Source organism: Acomys russatus, chromosome 6, assembly GCF_903995435.1.
Source record: "Acomys russatus chromosome 6, mAcoRus1.1, whole genome shotgun sequence".
NCBI lineage: Eukaryota > Metazoa > Chordata > Mammalia > Rodentia > Muridae > Acomys > Acomys russatus.
This window is the reverse complement of record NC_067142.1, coordinates 31,374,811-31,391,265: the sequence shown is the minus strand read 5'-3', so window position 1 is coordinate 31,391,265 and position 16,455 is coordinate 31,374,811. Positions and strand designations below refer to the sequence as shown.

Below are 16,455 nucleotides of genomic sequence, written 5' to 3'. Positions count from 1 at the left end.
CTGCCCTTCGTGCCAAGTTACCATAGAAATCACCTAGCCACACTCTCTCTGCGAACTTTCAGGCCTGGTACCCCTGGCTGGATACAAGCGGGCACGATGTCACAACCTCCACCACTATTAGGACATTTGGCAAGAGAGACACTGAAGGAAGGGCGTCACTGCTCTGCTCCTAGGTCCTGCCTGATGCAGGCACCATATAAAAAGCTCCCTTAGGAGCAGGACCACACACACAACTGTCCAGGGCCCCTGGGGTCGGCAGCAGGGTCCTGGAGGGTAAAGCCCCTCTACCCTACCCAGGCCTTTTCAAATGGAAAGAGAATTCTGCCTGAGGAATTATCTCAGAATTACTCCAGGAGTCCTAGGGTTTCTGCCCTCCCTCGCTGTGCTGTGAAGAAGAAATAGACCCCTGAACAGAACCAGGCCTTCCTGCCTGTCACACCTGTGATGGGACAGGTGCGGGTGATGCCCTCCCACCCCCAAGCATAGAGTGGAGAAGGCATACGTTTCTAGGACTGGGGATATTTGTCTACCATGCTCTAGGCCTTGGGGTCAATCCCAGACCCTAAAAGCAGCAAAACGAATGTCCAAGTTTCTGGGGTGTTTGTTTCCAAATGACAGTGTGCTGAACCCCTTGAGGTTCCAAATGAAAGGCACAAGAAAACAACGTACAGATGAGGCTACTTCTCCCCCCCCCCCCCGTAGAGGGGAAGGGGTGAGGGTAGAGGGCGGAGCTGACAAATCCTCGAAGTCCACCTGCAGCACCACCAGGACCAAGTGATGAAGATTCAGATCGCCAGGCGGAAAGGCCGCGGTGTAGGGCGCGTGGACCCTTTGGATCGAGCTGGTGGGTCGCGCTCCCGGGTAGGTTCCAGCCCTGGGGTGGGGTGGGGGGGCCAGGGACGCGAGGCGGGGCTGTCCCCGCGGCGGGACTCGTGCGTCCGCAGCGCCCCGGACTGTCAGGCGTCCTTGCGCTGGCTGAGGGCGGGGCAGCCGCGCGACGCTCCCCTCCTCTCCTCGCCTCCTCCCGCCCGGCCACACTCGGCCCTGGGCTCGCTGCGAGCTGCCGGCCGAGCCATGGGCTGCGACGGCCGAGTGTCTGAGCTGCTCCGCCGAAACCTGCAGCCCACGCTCACCTACTGGAGCGTCTTCTTCAGCTTCGGCCTGTGCATCGCCTTCTTGGGGCCCACGCTGCTGGACCTGCGCTGCCAGACGCACAGCTCGCTGCCCCAGATCTCCTGGGTCTTCTTCTCGCAGCAGCTCTGCCTCCTGCTGGGCAGCGCCCTCGGGGGTATCTTCAAGAGGACGTGAGTATCGCGCCGCGCGCCCCTCTACATCCCCGCAGCTGTGACCACCTGCCCAGCTGGTCTGAGTCTTAGGCCAGGGGCTGCCTCCCTCCCCCACCACAAGCTCTACCGGAAAACTCTCCCGGGACTGAAGGTGACATCTGGGCTATGTATTTGTCTCACTCACCCCTAGAGAGCTTAGAACCGGTTCGCCCTTGCTCACTGCGCCCACCAGCCAAGGAGTAATGGAATGTGCAGAGCTGTCTAAGATGCTTAATGCTCTGCTTCTCTGAGGTTTTGTAGCCTCAGCGCCGGAGGTGAACTTGGCACTGAGGTGGGAAGACAGTTGGCAGTGCCAGCTCAGGGGGGCAGTTCTCAGTGGCAGGACTGGTCTGTGGTTTGACCAGAAACCCATTGATGGCTCCACTCATAGTAGCTCCACACCAGTTGATACAGGTGGTCCCTTTACCTAGGTGGTAAGGTTCCTGGGATCTCCTAAGGGAGAAAGGACACGCAAGTCAGCGGAGGCTGAGCCCCTGGGCCCCTGGGACTAGGGCCAGCTAAAGCAGTGTACAGCCTCTCATCCATTCTCAATCTTTGGTACCCAGGACACCCCTCTGCACCCCTCCACCTTGGTACTCCTCCTTGGCTTCTGCCAGGACAGAGCTCTGGTCTCTCCTTGGCACTCGGAACGACACCCTTTTGGTGTCACTCTCTGTACAGCCGGGAATAGAGACCTAGAACTGAGGGAGGAATGAACAGCGTGTACACCAGGGACTGTTGTGTGGCCTTCCCCGTTCTATTTCTTGAAGGAGCAATTATCTGGACTGCAAAACCACGGTTGGGACACCTATTGCAAAAAATATATAATAAATAAATAAATAAAAGATGAATATGGCAGCCATTCTGGGGCCAAAGGGCTTTAGGGGCTCAGTCCTCCAGGTGTGCAGCTGTGGGAAGATGCAGTACAGGTGTCAGTACAAAGTGGACCCCAGTCTAAGCAATCCAGAGCCTGCCACACCTCAGCAGTTGGAGAGTGACTATTTTCACTTCCCCCACATTCTCCTGCAAATGCTTGAGTTCTCAGAAGCACGGCTCCCTGTGCCTATCAGCGGTTTCTTGTGGGTTTGGGATGGGATCAGATGTACAGGAATTCTGAAGATCTGTTCCTCCCAGAAAACTAATGAAAAGGAAGAGAGGATATCTCTGAATGTCAGGGGGGCCCTGTTTTTGTTTGGGGGGGTTGGAGTTAGAACCCAGGTAAGCATGCATGTAGCTCCCTGCTGCTGAGCCACACACGCAGCCCTCACAGATGTTGGGCTGGGCTGTGTTCCCGTCCTTAGAGTTTTTTAGGATCGTATGTAGCACAAACAGGAAAGAGACTGAGGATCATTCTAAGTGACAGGTTGGCAAGCCCACTTTTCTGAAATGGGAAGAGATACACACCCAGCTGGGCCACCTCCAGGGCCCCTCTAGGTTCTTTATAGTGAGTGTCAGGAAGCCACAGCAGTGTTGACAGCAATAACTAACCATGGGCAAAAGGTCTGTGCCAGCACTATCCTTCGTTGGTTTTGTTTGTTTTGTTTTGCTTCTTTTCTTTTTAGTTTGTTTGTTTGTTTGTTTGTTTTTGAGACAAGGCTTCTCTGTGTAACCTTGGCCGTCCTGGACTCACTTTGTAGACCAAGCTGGCCTCGAACTCACAACGATCCGCCTGCCTCTACCTCCTGAGTGCTGGGATTAAAGGCGTGCACCACCATGCCCGGCTTTTTTTCTTTTTTCTTTTTTTTTTTCCAGGCTAGCCTTGAACTAGCAGAGAATCCACCTGCCTCTGCCTCCTGGAGTGCTGGGATTACAGGTGTGGGCCACCACACCAAGGAATTCTTAGTTCCTATATATAACTACCCATTCAATTTTCACCGCAACCCTGCAAAATAATGCTATTGTCTTCATTTTATGCACAAGGAAGCTGAGACACAAGAGGGTTAAGAAATTTAGCTAGGTGTGGTATTCCCAGCTCTCTGGAGGCTGCTGTCAGGAGGATCTTGAATTGGAGGCCAGCCTGAGCTACATAGCAAGACCCTGCCCCAAGCAGCTAAAAAGAAAAGAAAAAAAGAAAGGAGGGAAGGAAAGAGAGAGAAGAAAGGAGAGAGGGACTTTGTGGGCTCTAAGGTCTGTAGTCCCAGGCGCCTTATGAGTGTCTGCAGGAGCTCTACAGTTGAGGTTTGAGCCAGACGTGGCTATCCCATGATTCTTCATGGGCTGAGTATTCCTGAGCTCTGACAGTGCCTGGGAAGGCAAGGTGAGCCTCTGGACTTCCTGCTGAGCTCTTCCTGGGTAGGGCTCCTGGTGGTTTGAGTTTAAATTCTGAGTGAGCTTCAGCCCTCACAGCGTCAAGACAAAATGTCACCAAGAACCATTTTGTTTGCTAAAGAGCAAAGCAGGGTTCTGGTGGGGGGGGAAGGGGAAGACCCTGAGTGTCAGCAGTGATGCCCCCTACCTGGCTAACTCTGGGCAGTCTCCCCATTCCCACCCCCAAAGTGAACTGAAGCTCTGCCAGCCCTGACGTGGCCTCGCCTGTCTCCGTTGAAACGATAATGTCTCTGCAAGGAAGTGCTTTTTCAGCTTAAGTGATTACCAGTGAGCATGCCAGGCTGGCACTGGGAATGAGGGATTGCCTTAACGAATCTCAGGGGCCAGCTGTGGAGAGGGGGAGGGGGAGAGTTGACACACCAGAGTGCCTTCTTTAAGGTGCTGCAGTAGGCCCTATCCATTGCTTAGTCCAATCTGAGAGCTCTGGGCTACAGGGGTTGGAGTAGGTCCTCACGGCAACCCCAGCCTTCCTCCCCTCCCTTTAGCAGAGTCAAAGAGCTTGACCATTAGAGCAGGCCATCTGCAGGCCCAGCAGGAGGAAGAGCAGCCACAAGAAACTGAACCAGAGCCTTCCTAGGAAAATCTTATTGGGCACAAAGAGGAACCCTAGAGAAGAGACTTAGAAAGCCACCTGGTTGGCAGGGTGACTAGGCTTGCGATTTGACAAAACAGGTAAAGGGTATCTGGACAAAAGATTAGAGAGGTTTGTTTTTCCTTGTTTTGTGGGACCTGTCTAACCACCCCAGGCAGTTGGGAAACCCCCTTATCTCGGGGGCATCAGTAGATACGTGATTTGAGATGGTCTCCAAAGACTCTCAGCCTCCCCATGGCTTCTCCCCTGCACTAAGCCGCTGAGGGCCAATTGACGCCCTCCTTATCTATCTTTTTTAATCTAATTCCTTCTTATCTTCAATCCCCACACTACCTGGACTCATCTAAGAACCCCTCCCCTGCAAACCCTGTAACAAACTGAGTCTTCATATCCCTCCGCAGAGCCAGCTCCACCACCCACACGCATCTCAAGTCACTGGCCTCTTGCAGTCCCTGGAACATAGCACCAAGGGTTCCCCTCTCTGGCCTGGGCTCTGATTGGCCTCGGCTCCAGAAAGCCTCTGCTTGTCCTCTCAACAGCATGTCCACCTTTCAGCATGTTACAAACCTGTGCCAGAATCTTACTGGGAGTTCAGCATGGCACAAGTTCTTGTTTAAAAACCATCTCACAAGTGTATGCCTGTAATCCTGGTGCTCGGAAGATGGTGACAGGAGGATCAGGAAATCAGTTATCCTCCACTACAGAAGGAGGCCAGCCTGGACTATTTGAGAGCCTGTCTCATACAGAACAAAACAACAACTAAAATGCAACATGAGTTACCTTGAGTCCAGCAAGTCTACTCCTCAGTATATGCCCATGAGAAGTAAAAACATCTGTCCACACAGAAATGCATGCATGGATGTTTACAGCAACATTACTCATAGTAAGTGTGGAAATAAAGTATTCTTTCATAAGCAGAGGACCAGGTAAATAAAACATGGCATAAACAAAGGGGCAGGCAGCCTATGGAGCCATCCTTACAGGGTGTCTCATTCAGTCAAAGTAGAAGCTCATGGGGGTGGGGGGTATGTGACCACTAATAGATATGCAATTTCTCTCTGAGGTGACAGAAGTACTCTAAATTGAGGCTGGACACAGCAACATACAGCCATAGTCCCAGCACTTGGTAGGGTGGTTAGATGGTGTGTGTGTGTGTGTGTGTGTGTGTGTGTGTGTGTGTGTGTGTGTGTTTTGAGGCAGGAGGATAGTGAGGCAGGAGGCAAGCCTTGGCTATATAGTGAGATCCCATCTCACAAAAACAATAGGCAAACCTGAAAACTTAAACTATGATAATGGCCCCACCACTCACTACAAAAAACAAAACTAAGCTGTACAAATAGTTGAATTTTATAGTATAGAAACCACATATCAAAGTTTTCGTTTAAAAAATACCTCAGTACTACTCCTATGAATTAATAGATTCATTCAACAAATGCTTCTTAAGCCACACACTGTTTCAGGGTTAAGGGTTCCAGGCAAGGTCCCTGCCCATCCCAAAAGTCTATTCTGGAGGGCAGTGTGTGAGGGTGAAATAGGTTAGGGATAAAGAGTGCCAGAGTGGAGTTGTGGGCTACACTAGCTAGGTGCTCAGGGTTAGGTCACTTTGGGAGGTGAAATTAAGATCTGGCTCCTGAGGAACAGGTCAGTTACGTCAGGAAGTTGGAGAGAGGTATTCTAGGCAAATAGACCTAAGGTCCGGCTCAGGTCTGTGGCAACTTCCCACATGCCCAGCACCCAGTGAGCCATTGAGAATGGTGCAGCTGCCCAGCAGGCAGTCCTGCCCCCACCCCACCCCCAGCATGGGGCCATGAACAGACAGGCTGAAGCATTAGCATGGAGGCCTGAGGTGACTGAGTTATAGGGAGCCCTCCTCCCTCCATAAGCTGAGAGAAAATACCTCACTGATCTTAGTTCCTAGAAGGATGGGCTCTCTGGCTGCACTTTGACTTCCACCATTCTGTCCTCTAGGCCTTTCCATGGGAAAGGTGAGATCCGGAACATCTCTCCTACGGAAAAGGACTTCCTGAGGAGAATATGGTATCCCAGACCCAGGTAGCATGGAGTTGGGCTCAGCAGCATTCTTCCCTAGCTGGGGTCAGAGAGCAGGAGTGGGCCCTGCCTGTGTGAGCTATGCAGTCCTGTCTCTTTTCACAGCACCAGGAAGCCAAGAACAGGTGCCCAAGGCAGGGACACCCCAAGGTGGTCACATGTGTACCTGGCAACCAGTACTGACAGAGGGTTAGCAGTCTACTCAAGGTCACAGCCAAAGTGGCCTAGCAGGCAATGCCACCATAGTCACAGCCAGCATGTGGGGAGGAAGCTGGCCCCTCCTCTCCACTCCCATTTAAACGTCATGTGAAGCCATTAATAAGTAACTTGACCATTTATCAGGTTTCCTGGCATATGTTTCTTAAGCCTGGGAGGAAAGAGACACCTTTAACTAGCCCAAATTCACACCTGAGTTTCAGCAGAGGGCAGGCCAATGGCACTCTGCTGTGCCTGGCCTCAGCTGTGGGTCAAGACCCTGGGCTCGGTTCTGTACCACTCTCTTCCCATCTAGACCTCAGTTTCCTGATCTTTAAAGTGAGAAGGTCTCTCAGATGCTAGCCGCTGCTACTCTCTAGCTGCGACACTGGAGCCAGGGGGTAGGTTCCTGGATCAGCCTCCGGGATCGCTCTCAGGGTACTGCAGCAGGAACAGAGAGAGGCGGGAAGAATCCAAGAGTGGGCACCGGTCTTCGCCCTCTTCTTGCTAGCACATATCCTGGGCCCTGCATTGAAGTAGCTCTAGGCTGCAAGCAAGGATGGGCACTGGGGAGGGAGCTATCTGAGGGCTTGAGAAGGAGCACTTGCTGTCCCCAGTTAGAGTGGAGGAAACTGAGGCTTCACGTGGCTAGGTGGTAGAGGCTTGCCACGGGTCACACCATTGGTCAGTACCAGAGGTGAGCCTTGATCCCCGTGCTTTGACCACACATTGCACTGCAACCTTGATGTCAAAGTGAGGTTTTTGTTTTGGCTTGGTTTTTGAGACAGGGTTTCTCTGTGTAACAGCCCTGGCTGTCTGTCCTAGGTTCGTTTTGTAGACCAGGCTGGCCTTGATCTCACAGAGATCCACCTGCCTCTGCTTCCCAAGTGCTGGCATTAAAGGCGTGTGCCACTATGCCCGGCATCAAAATGTTTTTAACATTATTACTGTGTAATCTTTGGTCACCCACTTTCCTGGAAAGGGGATTACTGCAGCCATCTAAAATAGACAATGCCTATGCTTTAGTCTGGCCCTGGGAACAACACATTATTCTAAAGAAGTTCCGCACTGTCCACACGCATAGCCCTACGGCACCTGCAAGAGTGAGCTGCTGGCCGACTTTTTGGCCCACGAACTCAGAACAAATGTAGGGTCAGCCTTCCAGGCTCCAGCTGCACGCCTAGACTCCAATCACAGCCCAAGCCCTGGCAGGAGACACAGAGAAGGGATTTTCCATATCTGCTTCCTCCTAGCCCGGGTTCACTCATAGGCCCAACGGGCGCAGGCGTGAAGTCTCACCTCACGGTATTTTCATATGTCTATAACCCTGAACAACTGTCAGTGGGTTTCGTATACGGTAACACCAGGCATTACCCATCCTTCTTTCCCCCTGCTTCCCCGTGGTTTTTGCCTGTCACAGCTTACTGATCGCAGGTCCCACCCCTCGCGAGATTTTGCTGCAAGCCTGAGTACTGTGCTGAACCACTTCCACACAAGCCAGGCTCCCAGGATGCCCGCTAGACACACACAAAGCACACAGTCTACCACCGAGCCTCTCTCTCAGCTCTCACCCAATTGATTGGTTCCTTCTATATTTTTGATACATGTTCATGCTATGTAGCCCAGGCTGGTGTTGATCTCTCCACCTTCTTTCCTCTATCTCCCGAGTGCTGGGATAGCAGGCCTGTGGAATGTGTTAGTTTCTCAGAGTCTTTGTACCTGACATGGTGAGTGAGGCAGTGGCGGTGGGTTGGGCAAAGTATACTTAGAAGTGCCTTTTGCTACCACTGAAGTTGATCCTCAAGAAGCTGCCTGTCTCTGTCTTATAGTAGGAAAGGAAGTGGAGGGGAGAAGAAAGAGAGTAGAAAGGAGCGGGGTGCTATTTCCAACAAGTTTCCTGTAGACAGGCATGCCCTGTGTAACTGGGTCCAGGGGAAGAGGCCAGTGAAATGTGGTGTCACGGACCAGGAAGCAGAAACATCAGCAAGCACTACAGTGTGGCGGCTGGGTGGTCAGGGCAGGGCCCAAGGGAGAGCTGTAAGTCTGCGGCCCCACATAGACCACCCGCATTAGAGCCGTTTCTCCTCCATCCTCTTAAGCCAGGCCTTGAAGCAAGTAAGTCCACCCCCAGGTTCCGAGCGGGAACGAACAGACAGGAGTCATGACCAGTAATCTCCCCCAACAGATCAGGCTGGAAATGAGAAAATAACAAAATAACGAACTTCTGCTATCAACAGAACTGTCCTGATAAAGGCTTTAATCAGATACAAGGAGAGGAGATGGCTGAGGGCCAAGGAGATTGGAGTTAAGAGCTGGCAAAAGACAACCTGCTGCATCTCTGGGGGATCTTCCCCCACTTCCCTTCCAGTGTTCTGGAAGCTCAGAGATCGCCTTACCCCACCTCTCCCCTTTTCATAATCTGAAGACGTTCTTCCGCAGCCTCCAGAACCTTCTTGCTGCCCAATTCTGCCCCCCCCCCCAAAACAGCACATTAGCCTGTAGGCTGGTCCTAAAACATACGAGTCTTTGATCATTTCTCTGAGCATTGGGTATCAGGCAGAATCCCCTGCCAACAGGACTTTGACATCAATCTTTCATGAGGACAGCCCTCAGCATGCCTGCGTAGAGCTTTTCTGATGTCTGTCCGAACCGGGCACTGCTCAGAATGGTCTCAGGAGGGATGGCCCCTGACCTCTGCCCTTGAAGTGGAGTCACCAAATTAACCACATTCTGTGCCATGGCTTTGGTGCTGGCAGTCTGGCCCTGCCTGGAAGCACAGCTCTTGTCAATTCCTGTGGAGGGCCCATGTTCCTTACCTGACCCTACCCTTACCCAGCTGAGGACTTCCAGGCTCAGCCTCATTCTGGGTCCCCAATCTTTATTTGTAGCTGTGTGGCACTGCTCCCTTGAGATGCTCAAAGTAGCCTCCCTGAGAGGGACAGGGATATTATTGCATAGAACTGCTTAAAGAGAATAAGGTTTAAGCAACATAATAGTTGGGCTTTGTGAGCACCAGTATGACATCTGGTGTACTCATGGCAGCCGTGAGAAGCCTCTGTGGTACTGAGGACAAGAGCCTACTCAACCACCTGCTGCAACCCCCAGCTCCTTCCCTGCTGGCAGCAGACCGGTGGCAAGGAGGAGGGGCCTTCCAGTAAGGCTCTGGCCTCCTCCACTAACTCCAGCTCTTCCCTTGCCCAGCCTGGCCCAGTCACTATGGGCCCTCTTCGCCTCTACCATGGCCATCTCCCTGGTATTTGCTGTCATCCCGCTCTGCCATGATGTGAAGGTATTGGCCTCAGTCATAGCACTGGCGGGCCTAGCCATGGGCTGCATCGACACCGTAGCCAACATGCAGCTGGTGAGGATATACCACAAGGACTCAGCCGTGTTCCTTCAGGTGAGTTGCACAGCAGGAGGCTGGGTAGTGAGTGGGCCAGTTGCTGGGAGCCCCCCTCCCCCCACCCCCCAGGCCGTTCCCAAGGATGGTGGAGACTCAGCCGGCCCTGGTCACCATCAGTAACCTGACACTGGGTTTGGATTTCTTCATTTCTCCATGGGTGATCTCTGCCTGCCTTGTTGGCCTCACCTAGGAACCCTGGTGTTAACAATTCCCTAGCCAGGAAAGGCAATTGGACTCAGGGCTCGCTGTCTGTCCTCCCATCTCTCTCCCCTTCTCCTCTTTCCTTCCAGTTACCCAGTGTATGTGGCAGTTACCAAACAAGGCAAGCTCAGGGAGTAGAGTTCATGTTGGCTCACAGTTCAGGGGAACACAGTCCGTGATGATGGGGAAGATATGGTGTCAGGAGTGGCTCAGTCCTTGGCACCAACCAGGAAACAGGGAGGGGAAAGCCAGGGTTTGTCTGGCTGTTTCCTTTTTCTTTTTTTCACCCAGTCTCAGACCCCAGATGGTGGTGCCACCCATATTCAGGGTGGGTCTTCCCGCATTGGTTAAGCCTCTGAGGGAAAGCCTTCACAGACACACCTAGACCCTAGGCACATCCTTAGTGCCCTAGGTTTTTCTTAGTCCAATCAAGTTGACAACACTGACCACCACGACAGGAAACAACACCAATGAGAAGTAAGGTTGTGGAAATAAGAGGGGGAGGGAGGATTGCCCTATATCACTCCAGTTACCCCAAGAATCAAGAGTGGTGAGAGTGGCAAAGGGGAGCTTTTTTTAAAAAAAAAAATTCTTCCTTCTCTCTCCTGCTTCCTGTGTCTCCCCCACCCAACTCTAAGGTCAGGCAGGGGACCCCTGGATAGGGCATAAGGAAAAGGTGAAGGGACGTGGCACCCTCTAGATGCCAGTCCCGAGCCAGGCTGAGCTGTGCCCACTCCCCCACCCAGGTCCTCCATTTCTTCGTGGGCTTTGGTGCTCTGTTGAGCCCCCTGATTGCTGATCCCTTCCTGTCAGAGGCCAACTGCTTTCCTGCTAATAGCACAACCAATGCCACCTCCAGAAGCCACGCATCCCAGGTTCTGAGCCAACAGCATGCAGCAGCAGCCCAGCCTTGGTCAAACCAGACGCTCCCCAGGCCACCCCTGAAGCCTTCGACAGAGAACGTGTCCTACGCCTTCTGGATCATGGCCCTCATCAACGTGAGTGTCCCCGGTGCAGGTGGGGTAGGGAGCTGGGGACAGTGCATGCCTCCCAGCCCAGCTCCATAGCACAGAATCTTCAGACCCAAGAAACATGGCAGGGTCCACTGTGTGCAGCCAGGAGGGAGGAGTGGCCTGGAGGAATCACCTCAAAAGTCCCTCATTGTTGGCAGTTCTCAAGAAAGGAAGGCACTGGGCGTGTTTAGACCATGAGAACCAGGGTCAGCTTCCAAGTTCTCTGAGGTCTTGGAGAAAACCAGGCCTTCTCATCCATGGCCACAAGGCAGGTGGTGGCTTCTTCTCTAGGGTCCTTCATCAGTGATGGAGCTGGGTGAGCTTAGGAGTGAGCGCTGTTCCTTGGGTTCTTGCTTTCTTGGAGTCATAGGCCTGTCAGCTGTAGTAGGAACGGCAGACAGACTGTCCTAGTTTGGTTCTGTGACCATGCAGGAACAGTATTCACTGCCTTGGTCCACATGGCTTATTCAGCTTACTTATTTATTTATTTGTTTTTAAAGATTTATTTATTTATTTATAAGTATACAGCGTTTTGCTTGCGTGTATGCCTGTACTCCATAAGAGGGCACCAGAGCACATGGTTGTGAGCCACCACGTGGTTGCTGGGAATTTAACTCAGGACCTTTGTAAGAGCAGCCAGTGCTCTTAATCTCTGAGCCACCTCTCCAGCCCCAGCTTGCTTTTTTTAAACAAGCAAGCACTACTTGTTCAGGTAGTGGTACCCACATCAACAAGATACAATCAAGAAAGAAACATCAGTCACAAACATCCCACAGGCATGCCCTCTGGCCAATCTGATGGGGCCATTTTCTTAATTTAGCTCCCCTGTTTCCAGGTGACTCCCATTTCTATCAAGTTAACAAGAATCTAAACAGCACAGGGACCACTGATTCTGACCAGCTTGTATACTTTTGTGCGCCTGGCCAAGTCAGCGTCGACTCTGGCTTCTACCTAGAAACCTCCAGGTCTCTGTCACTCAAGAGCATCCCATGTTAACCCAGGTGGAGCAGAGGGGAGGTCTGGATCCTCCTACCCATCAGCTTTGGGAGTAACAGCTCAGACCATCTTAATTGCCTGTCCTCCTGGTTCTGACCTATTATGGGCCTGGAAGTAGGATATTCCAAGTGGCCACTAGCCTGGCTGTGAGACAGAGGCCCTGTGTGGGGCTTGCCCAGGGCCTCTCTGCAGTAGGCCTACCTGGTCCTCCAGAGGCAGTTGGCTACTGCGGTGTGTCAAAGGAATGCCAACATATGGCATTGGAAGGGCCATAAGCCCCCCACCATAGTTGTCCTGGGCGTGCTGAGGGGTGACATACCTCACTGACCTGATGTCCTAATAGAGAGCTAGAGAGAAGCCAAGTCTCAGCAGAGGCTCACCGCCTCCAAGCCCCTTGGCCCTGCTCCTAAATAGCCTTCCTTTTCCTGGGCTGGGAAGACAGTGAGCCCTCAGCAAGATACAACTTTCTGGGTCTGGGAGAGATAGCTCAGTGGTTAAAAGTACTCACTGCCCTTCCAAAGGACCCAGGTTCAATTCTCAGCACCCACATGGCGGTTCACAACTATCTGTAACTCCCTTACACATACATGCAGGCAAAACACCAATGCACATAAAATTAAATTAAATTAAAAGATACCACTTTCCCTCTGCTCTGTCCCTTTCATGCTTGTGCCCACATTTTGGATCACGGCAGCTTTGAACCTGTGTCCTCTAAGAGGTGGTCCCTGCTAAGGGAAGGATCCCCCATTGTACAGCCTCAGTGCTAGGACTCCACGTGCAGGAAACGCCCTCCCCACCCCCATGCCCCCCACACCCCCCCCCATACAGGCCCCGGGGGGTCTGTTCTCCCACCGAGGTGCCGATTGGAGGCGCTGCTTGCTACGAGATTTCTGGGAATTTCCCTATTTGTGCCTGAACATAAAGAGCCGACCGTCGAAGAAATACAGCAGTGAATGTACAGGCTTCCTTGTGCTCCCACACGTACACACCTGCCTGGCATTGGCTGGCTTCAGGGTGGCACTGGTGTCCCTGAATGAAATTACCATAAAAGCTGGGTGTGTTCCTGCCAGCATGCCAGGCAGTCTGCTGTGAAGCCCTTCCCTTCACCCACCTCTCTAGAAACGCCTCCTAAGTGCCAGGCCTGAGTGCAGATGCTTCCCCCTTGGCCTTCCCTCAGGCCACGAAAGCCTCTGTGTGTGCTTCCTGTTTCCCCAGTTACTGGAGGAAGGGCGGAATCTCCCCCATAAGGCTTAATCTCCTCCAGTACAGAGACACAGGTCTCTTGCCATGCAGGGCTCCGTGTGTAGCATCATAGCTACCAAGGACACTATTGTTAATTGTGAGAAGGGGTTACACTGCATTGCTCAGGCTGATCTTATACTCCTGTCTTTTTTTTTTTTTTTTAAAGATTTATTTATTTATTATTTAAACAGTGCTCTGCCTACATGTATGCCTGAACACCAGAAGAGGGCATCGGGTCTCATTATAGATGATTATGAGCCACCATGTGGTTGCTGGGAATTGAACTTAGGCAGGACCTTTGGAAAAGCAGACAGTGCTCTTAAGTTCTGAGCCATTTCTCCAACCCTTGTACTTCTGTCTTTTGGAGTAGATGAGACTCCAGGTGTGTGGCACCATACCTAACTGTGACCTTGACTAGCTTTTGAGTGTAGAAAAGAGCCCTTCAGGTCACCATACCGAGCCAGGTGTAATGGCATTCGTCTTTAATCCCAGCACTCGAGAGGCAGAGGCTGGTGGATCTCTGCTAGTGGACTACAAAGTGAGTCCAGCTAGGGCTACACAGAGGAACCCTGTCTCAGCCACCCCATCCCCAAAGATCACCATAGGGAGGTGTTAACATGGAGTTGGGTGGCTTTTTGTCTTTAGGCTGGTGTGAGCAGCTTTCTTAGGGGGTTTGTGGGCTCCCTAGGAACAGGGCACTGCCAGGTTGGGTGTCTGCTTGGCTTCCATGCCTTCCTAGCTCATTTCTGGCTCCACTTAAGTACTTCTGGGACTTTCTGTTGGCTCTCTGACCTTCCTAAGCAAAGGAGCCAGGCTACAACCACAGCAGGAAGGACAGCAGTTAGACCTGATTACGAACTTCCTGGCAAGTGAAGGTGATGAGACCTGGCCAGGGACACCTGAGTGAGGCAGCGGCTGCTTCTCCAGGCAACCTCAGAAGTAGGAGGAGTTTCCTATTGGGCTAGGGAGCACTGTTGGGACTAAGTGAGTCAGTGTGAAGAGCAGAGAGCTAGGCAGGGGGAGGGAGAGTAGGCGCTTACACACGCCCGTGTTTCCTAGCTTAGTCACCAAGTACCCTCCAAGGATATGCCACCCTTTCAGCAGCTCAGAGGTAGGAACACGCAGGCCAGGACCAGAATGCCTGCCTCTGGGTGTCTGCTTGGCCTGCCGGATGCCTTCCAGTTCTAACAGTGTGTAGCTATAGAATAACTTTGAGCCCCATTTGCCCCATCTGGAAAATGCTATTAAAATCTTTTCAGCACCTTTGTTTCCCACCCCTTTGGTAGTACTGGAGATAGAACCCGGGTCTTAAATTTAGTAGGCAATGTCCACTGAGTTACAGCCCCCTGGGTATGAGTATTTTGTCTGCATGTAAGTGTACCTCTGTGTGTGTGCGTGTGTGTGTGTGTGTGTGTGTGTGTGTGTGTGTGTGTGTGTGAGAGAGAGAGAGAGAGAGAGAGAGAGAGATAACCATGGACGCCAGAAAAGGATGTCTGGGGCTGGAGAGATGGCTCAGAGGTTAAGAGCACTGTCTGTTCTTCCAAAGGCCTTAGTTCAATTCCCAGCAACCACATGGTGGCTCACAATAATCTACAATGAGATCTGGTGCCTCTTCTGGCCTGCAGGCACACATGTGGGCAGAATACTGTATACATAATAAATAAATCTAAAAAAAAAAAAAAAAAGAAGAAGAAAAAGAAGAAGGGTGTCTGAACCCCTGGAACTAGAGTTACAGACAGTGGTGAGGCACCATAAGGCCACTAACTAAATCTAAGTTGTCTGCAAGAACAGCAAGTGCTCATAACTGCTGAGTCATCTTTCTAGACTCCCACCCTCAGCCACATTTTACAGAGCTGGGACAGACTGGGGAAAACAAACAAACAAAAAAAAAAAAAAAAGAAGAGGCACTTGTGTTTGGAATAAGGGGTTAGCAGCCAGTTGCCCAGCACCTGGCCAGAGCAGCAGAGGACCCTTGTGAGTATGTAAGCTTTGAAAGGCTTCTCCAGCTCCTCTGGGGGGGATGGGTGTGGCCAGGGCCAGCAGTGCTCACGCCAAAGCCTATGTGGTATCTAGATTCCTGGCTCACAGGCTGGCAAAGGATCGTCACTGAGGTGGGCACCTTGGACTGTGAGCCTTGCAGCATGGCCCTCCTGACCCTCTACTGCCCTCAGCTCCCAGTGCCCCTGGCCGTTCTGTTCCTGCTGTCCAAGGAGCGGCTGCTGACCTGCCCCCAGCGGAAGCCACTGCTCCTGTCTGCAGACGAGCTTGCATTGGAGACCCGGCCTGCTGAGAAGGAAGACACCTCCTCACTGGCCCCCAAGTTTCAGCCACACCCAGGTGCGGGCTCTTGTAATCTATTCTGGCTGCCCCCAGTAATCTCACACCCAGAAGGCGAACCTAGAACCACCACCACCCCTCCCCGCCAGAGCTAGCGGTCAGAAACAATCTTTGGTCCTGGCAGTCTTGTGAGGTAAGTGATGGAGCCACCTGGCCAGAAGAATGAAAAAAGGCAGATGCCTCCTTCCCACTCTTTCCTGGGTGGCTTGGCCTCTGCGACAGTTCCTCCAGGAGTGGGTAAAGATCAGCAGCTGCTCCTCACAGGTGCCTGAAAGCTAGAGGAGGTGGAGGAAGCAAGTGGGGGCCCCCGGGTGAGCAGAGGTTGGCTCAGCCCTACCCTTTCATGCCTTTTTCAGGGCAGGAGGACCTGTTCTGCTGCCAGGGAAAGAACTTCCGGGGAGCCCCATGCTCTTTCTTCGCCATCCACATCACAGCCGCTCTGGTCCTGTTCATGACAGATGGGATGATGGTGAGCCTTCCTCCGAAGGAAGCTTCTGCCCTGATACCCAAGTCTGGACTGACAAAAACGAGAGAAGCACATGGAGGTCCACAGGACTTCACCTGCCGTGCAGTGAACCAGTGTCCTGCCCATCTCCCACAGCGCTCACAGCCCACAGACACAAGACTCTGTTCTGTTCTTGCCATTCGTTTGTTTGTTTTGGTTTTGGTTTTTCGAAACAGGGTTTCTCCGTGTTAGCCTTGGCTGTCCTGGACTCACTTTGTAGACCAGGCTGGCCTCGAACTCACAGCGATCCGCCTGCCTCTGCCTCCCGA

General features: G+C 52.4%; 1 protein-coding gene across 1 annotated transcript in view; it reads left to right on the top strand.

Moving 5' to 3' along the window:
* The first annotated feature begins 1,012 nt into the window (after nt 1-1,012).
* The window catches only part of Mfsd4a (major facilitator superfamily domain containing 4A), a 29,487-nt gene continuing 14,044 nt past the window's right edge, over nt 1,013-16,455 (top strand). Inside the window, exons 1-5 of the mRNA XM_051147367.1 lie at nt 1,013-1,304; nt 9,691-9,889; nt 10,840-11,091; nt 15,516-15,681; nt 16,038-16,150. Of these exons, the coding sequence (XP_051003324.1) occupies nt 1,075-1,304; nt 9,691-9,889; nt 10,840-11,091; nt 15,516-15,681; nt 16,038-16,150 (960 nt within the window). The 5' untranslated portion in view covers nt 1,013-1,074. The remainder of the gene's footprint in view (nt 1,305-9,690; nt 9,890-10,839; nt 11,092-15,515; nt 15,682-16,037; nt 16,151-16,455) is intronic.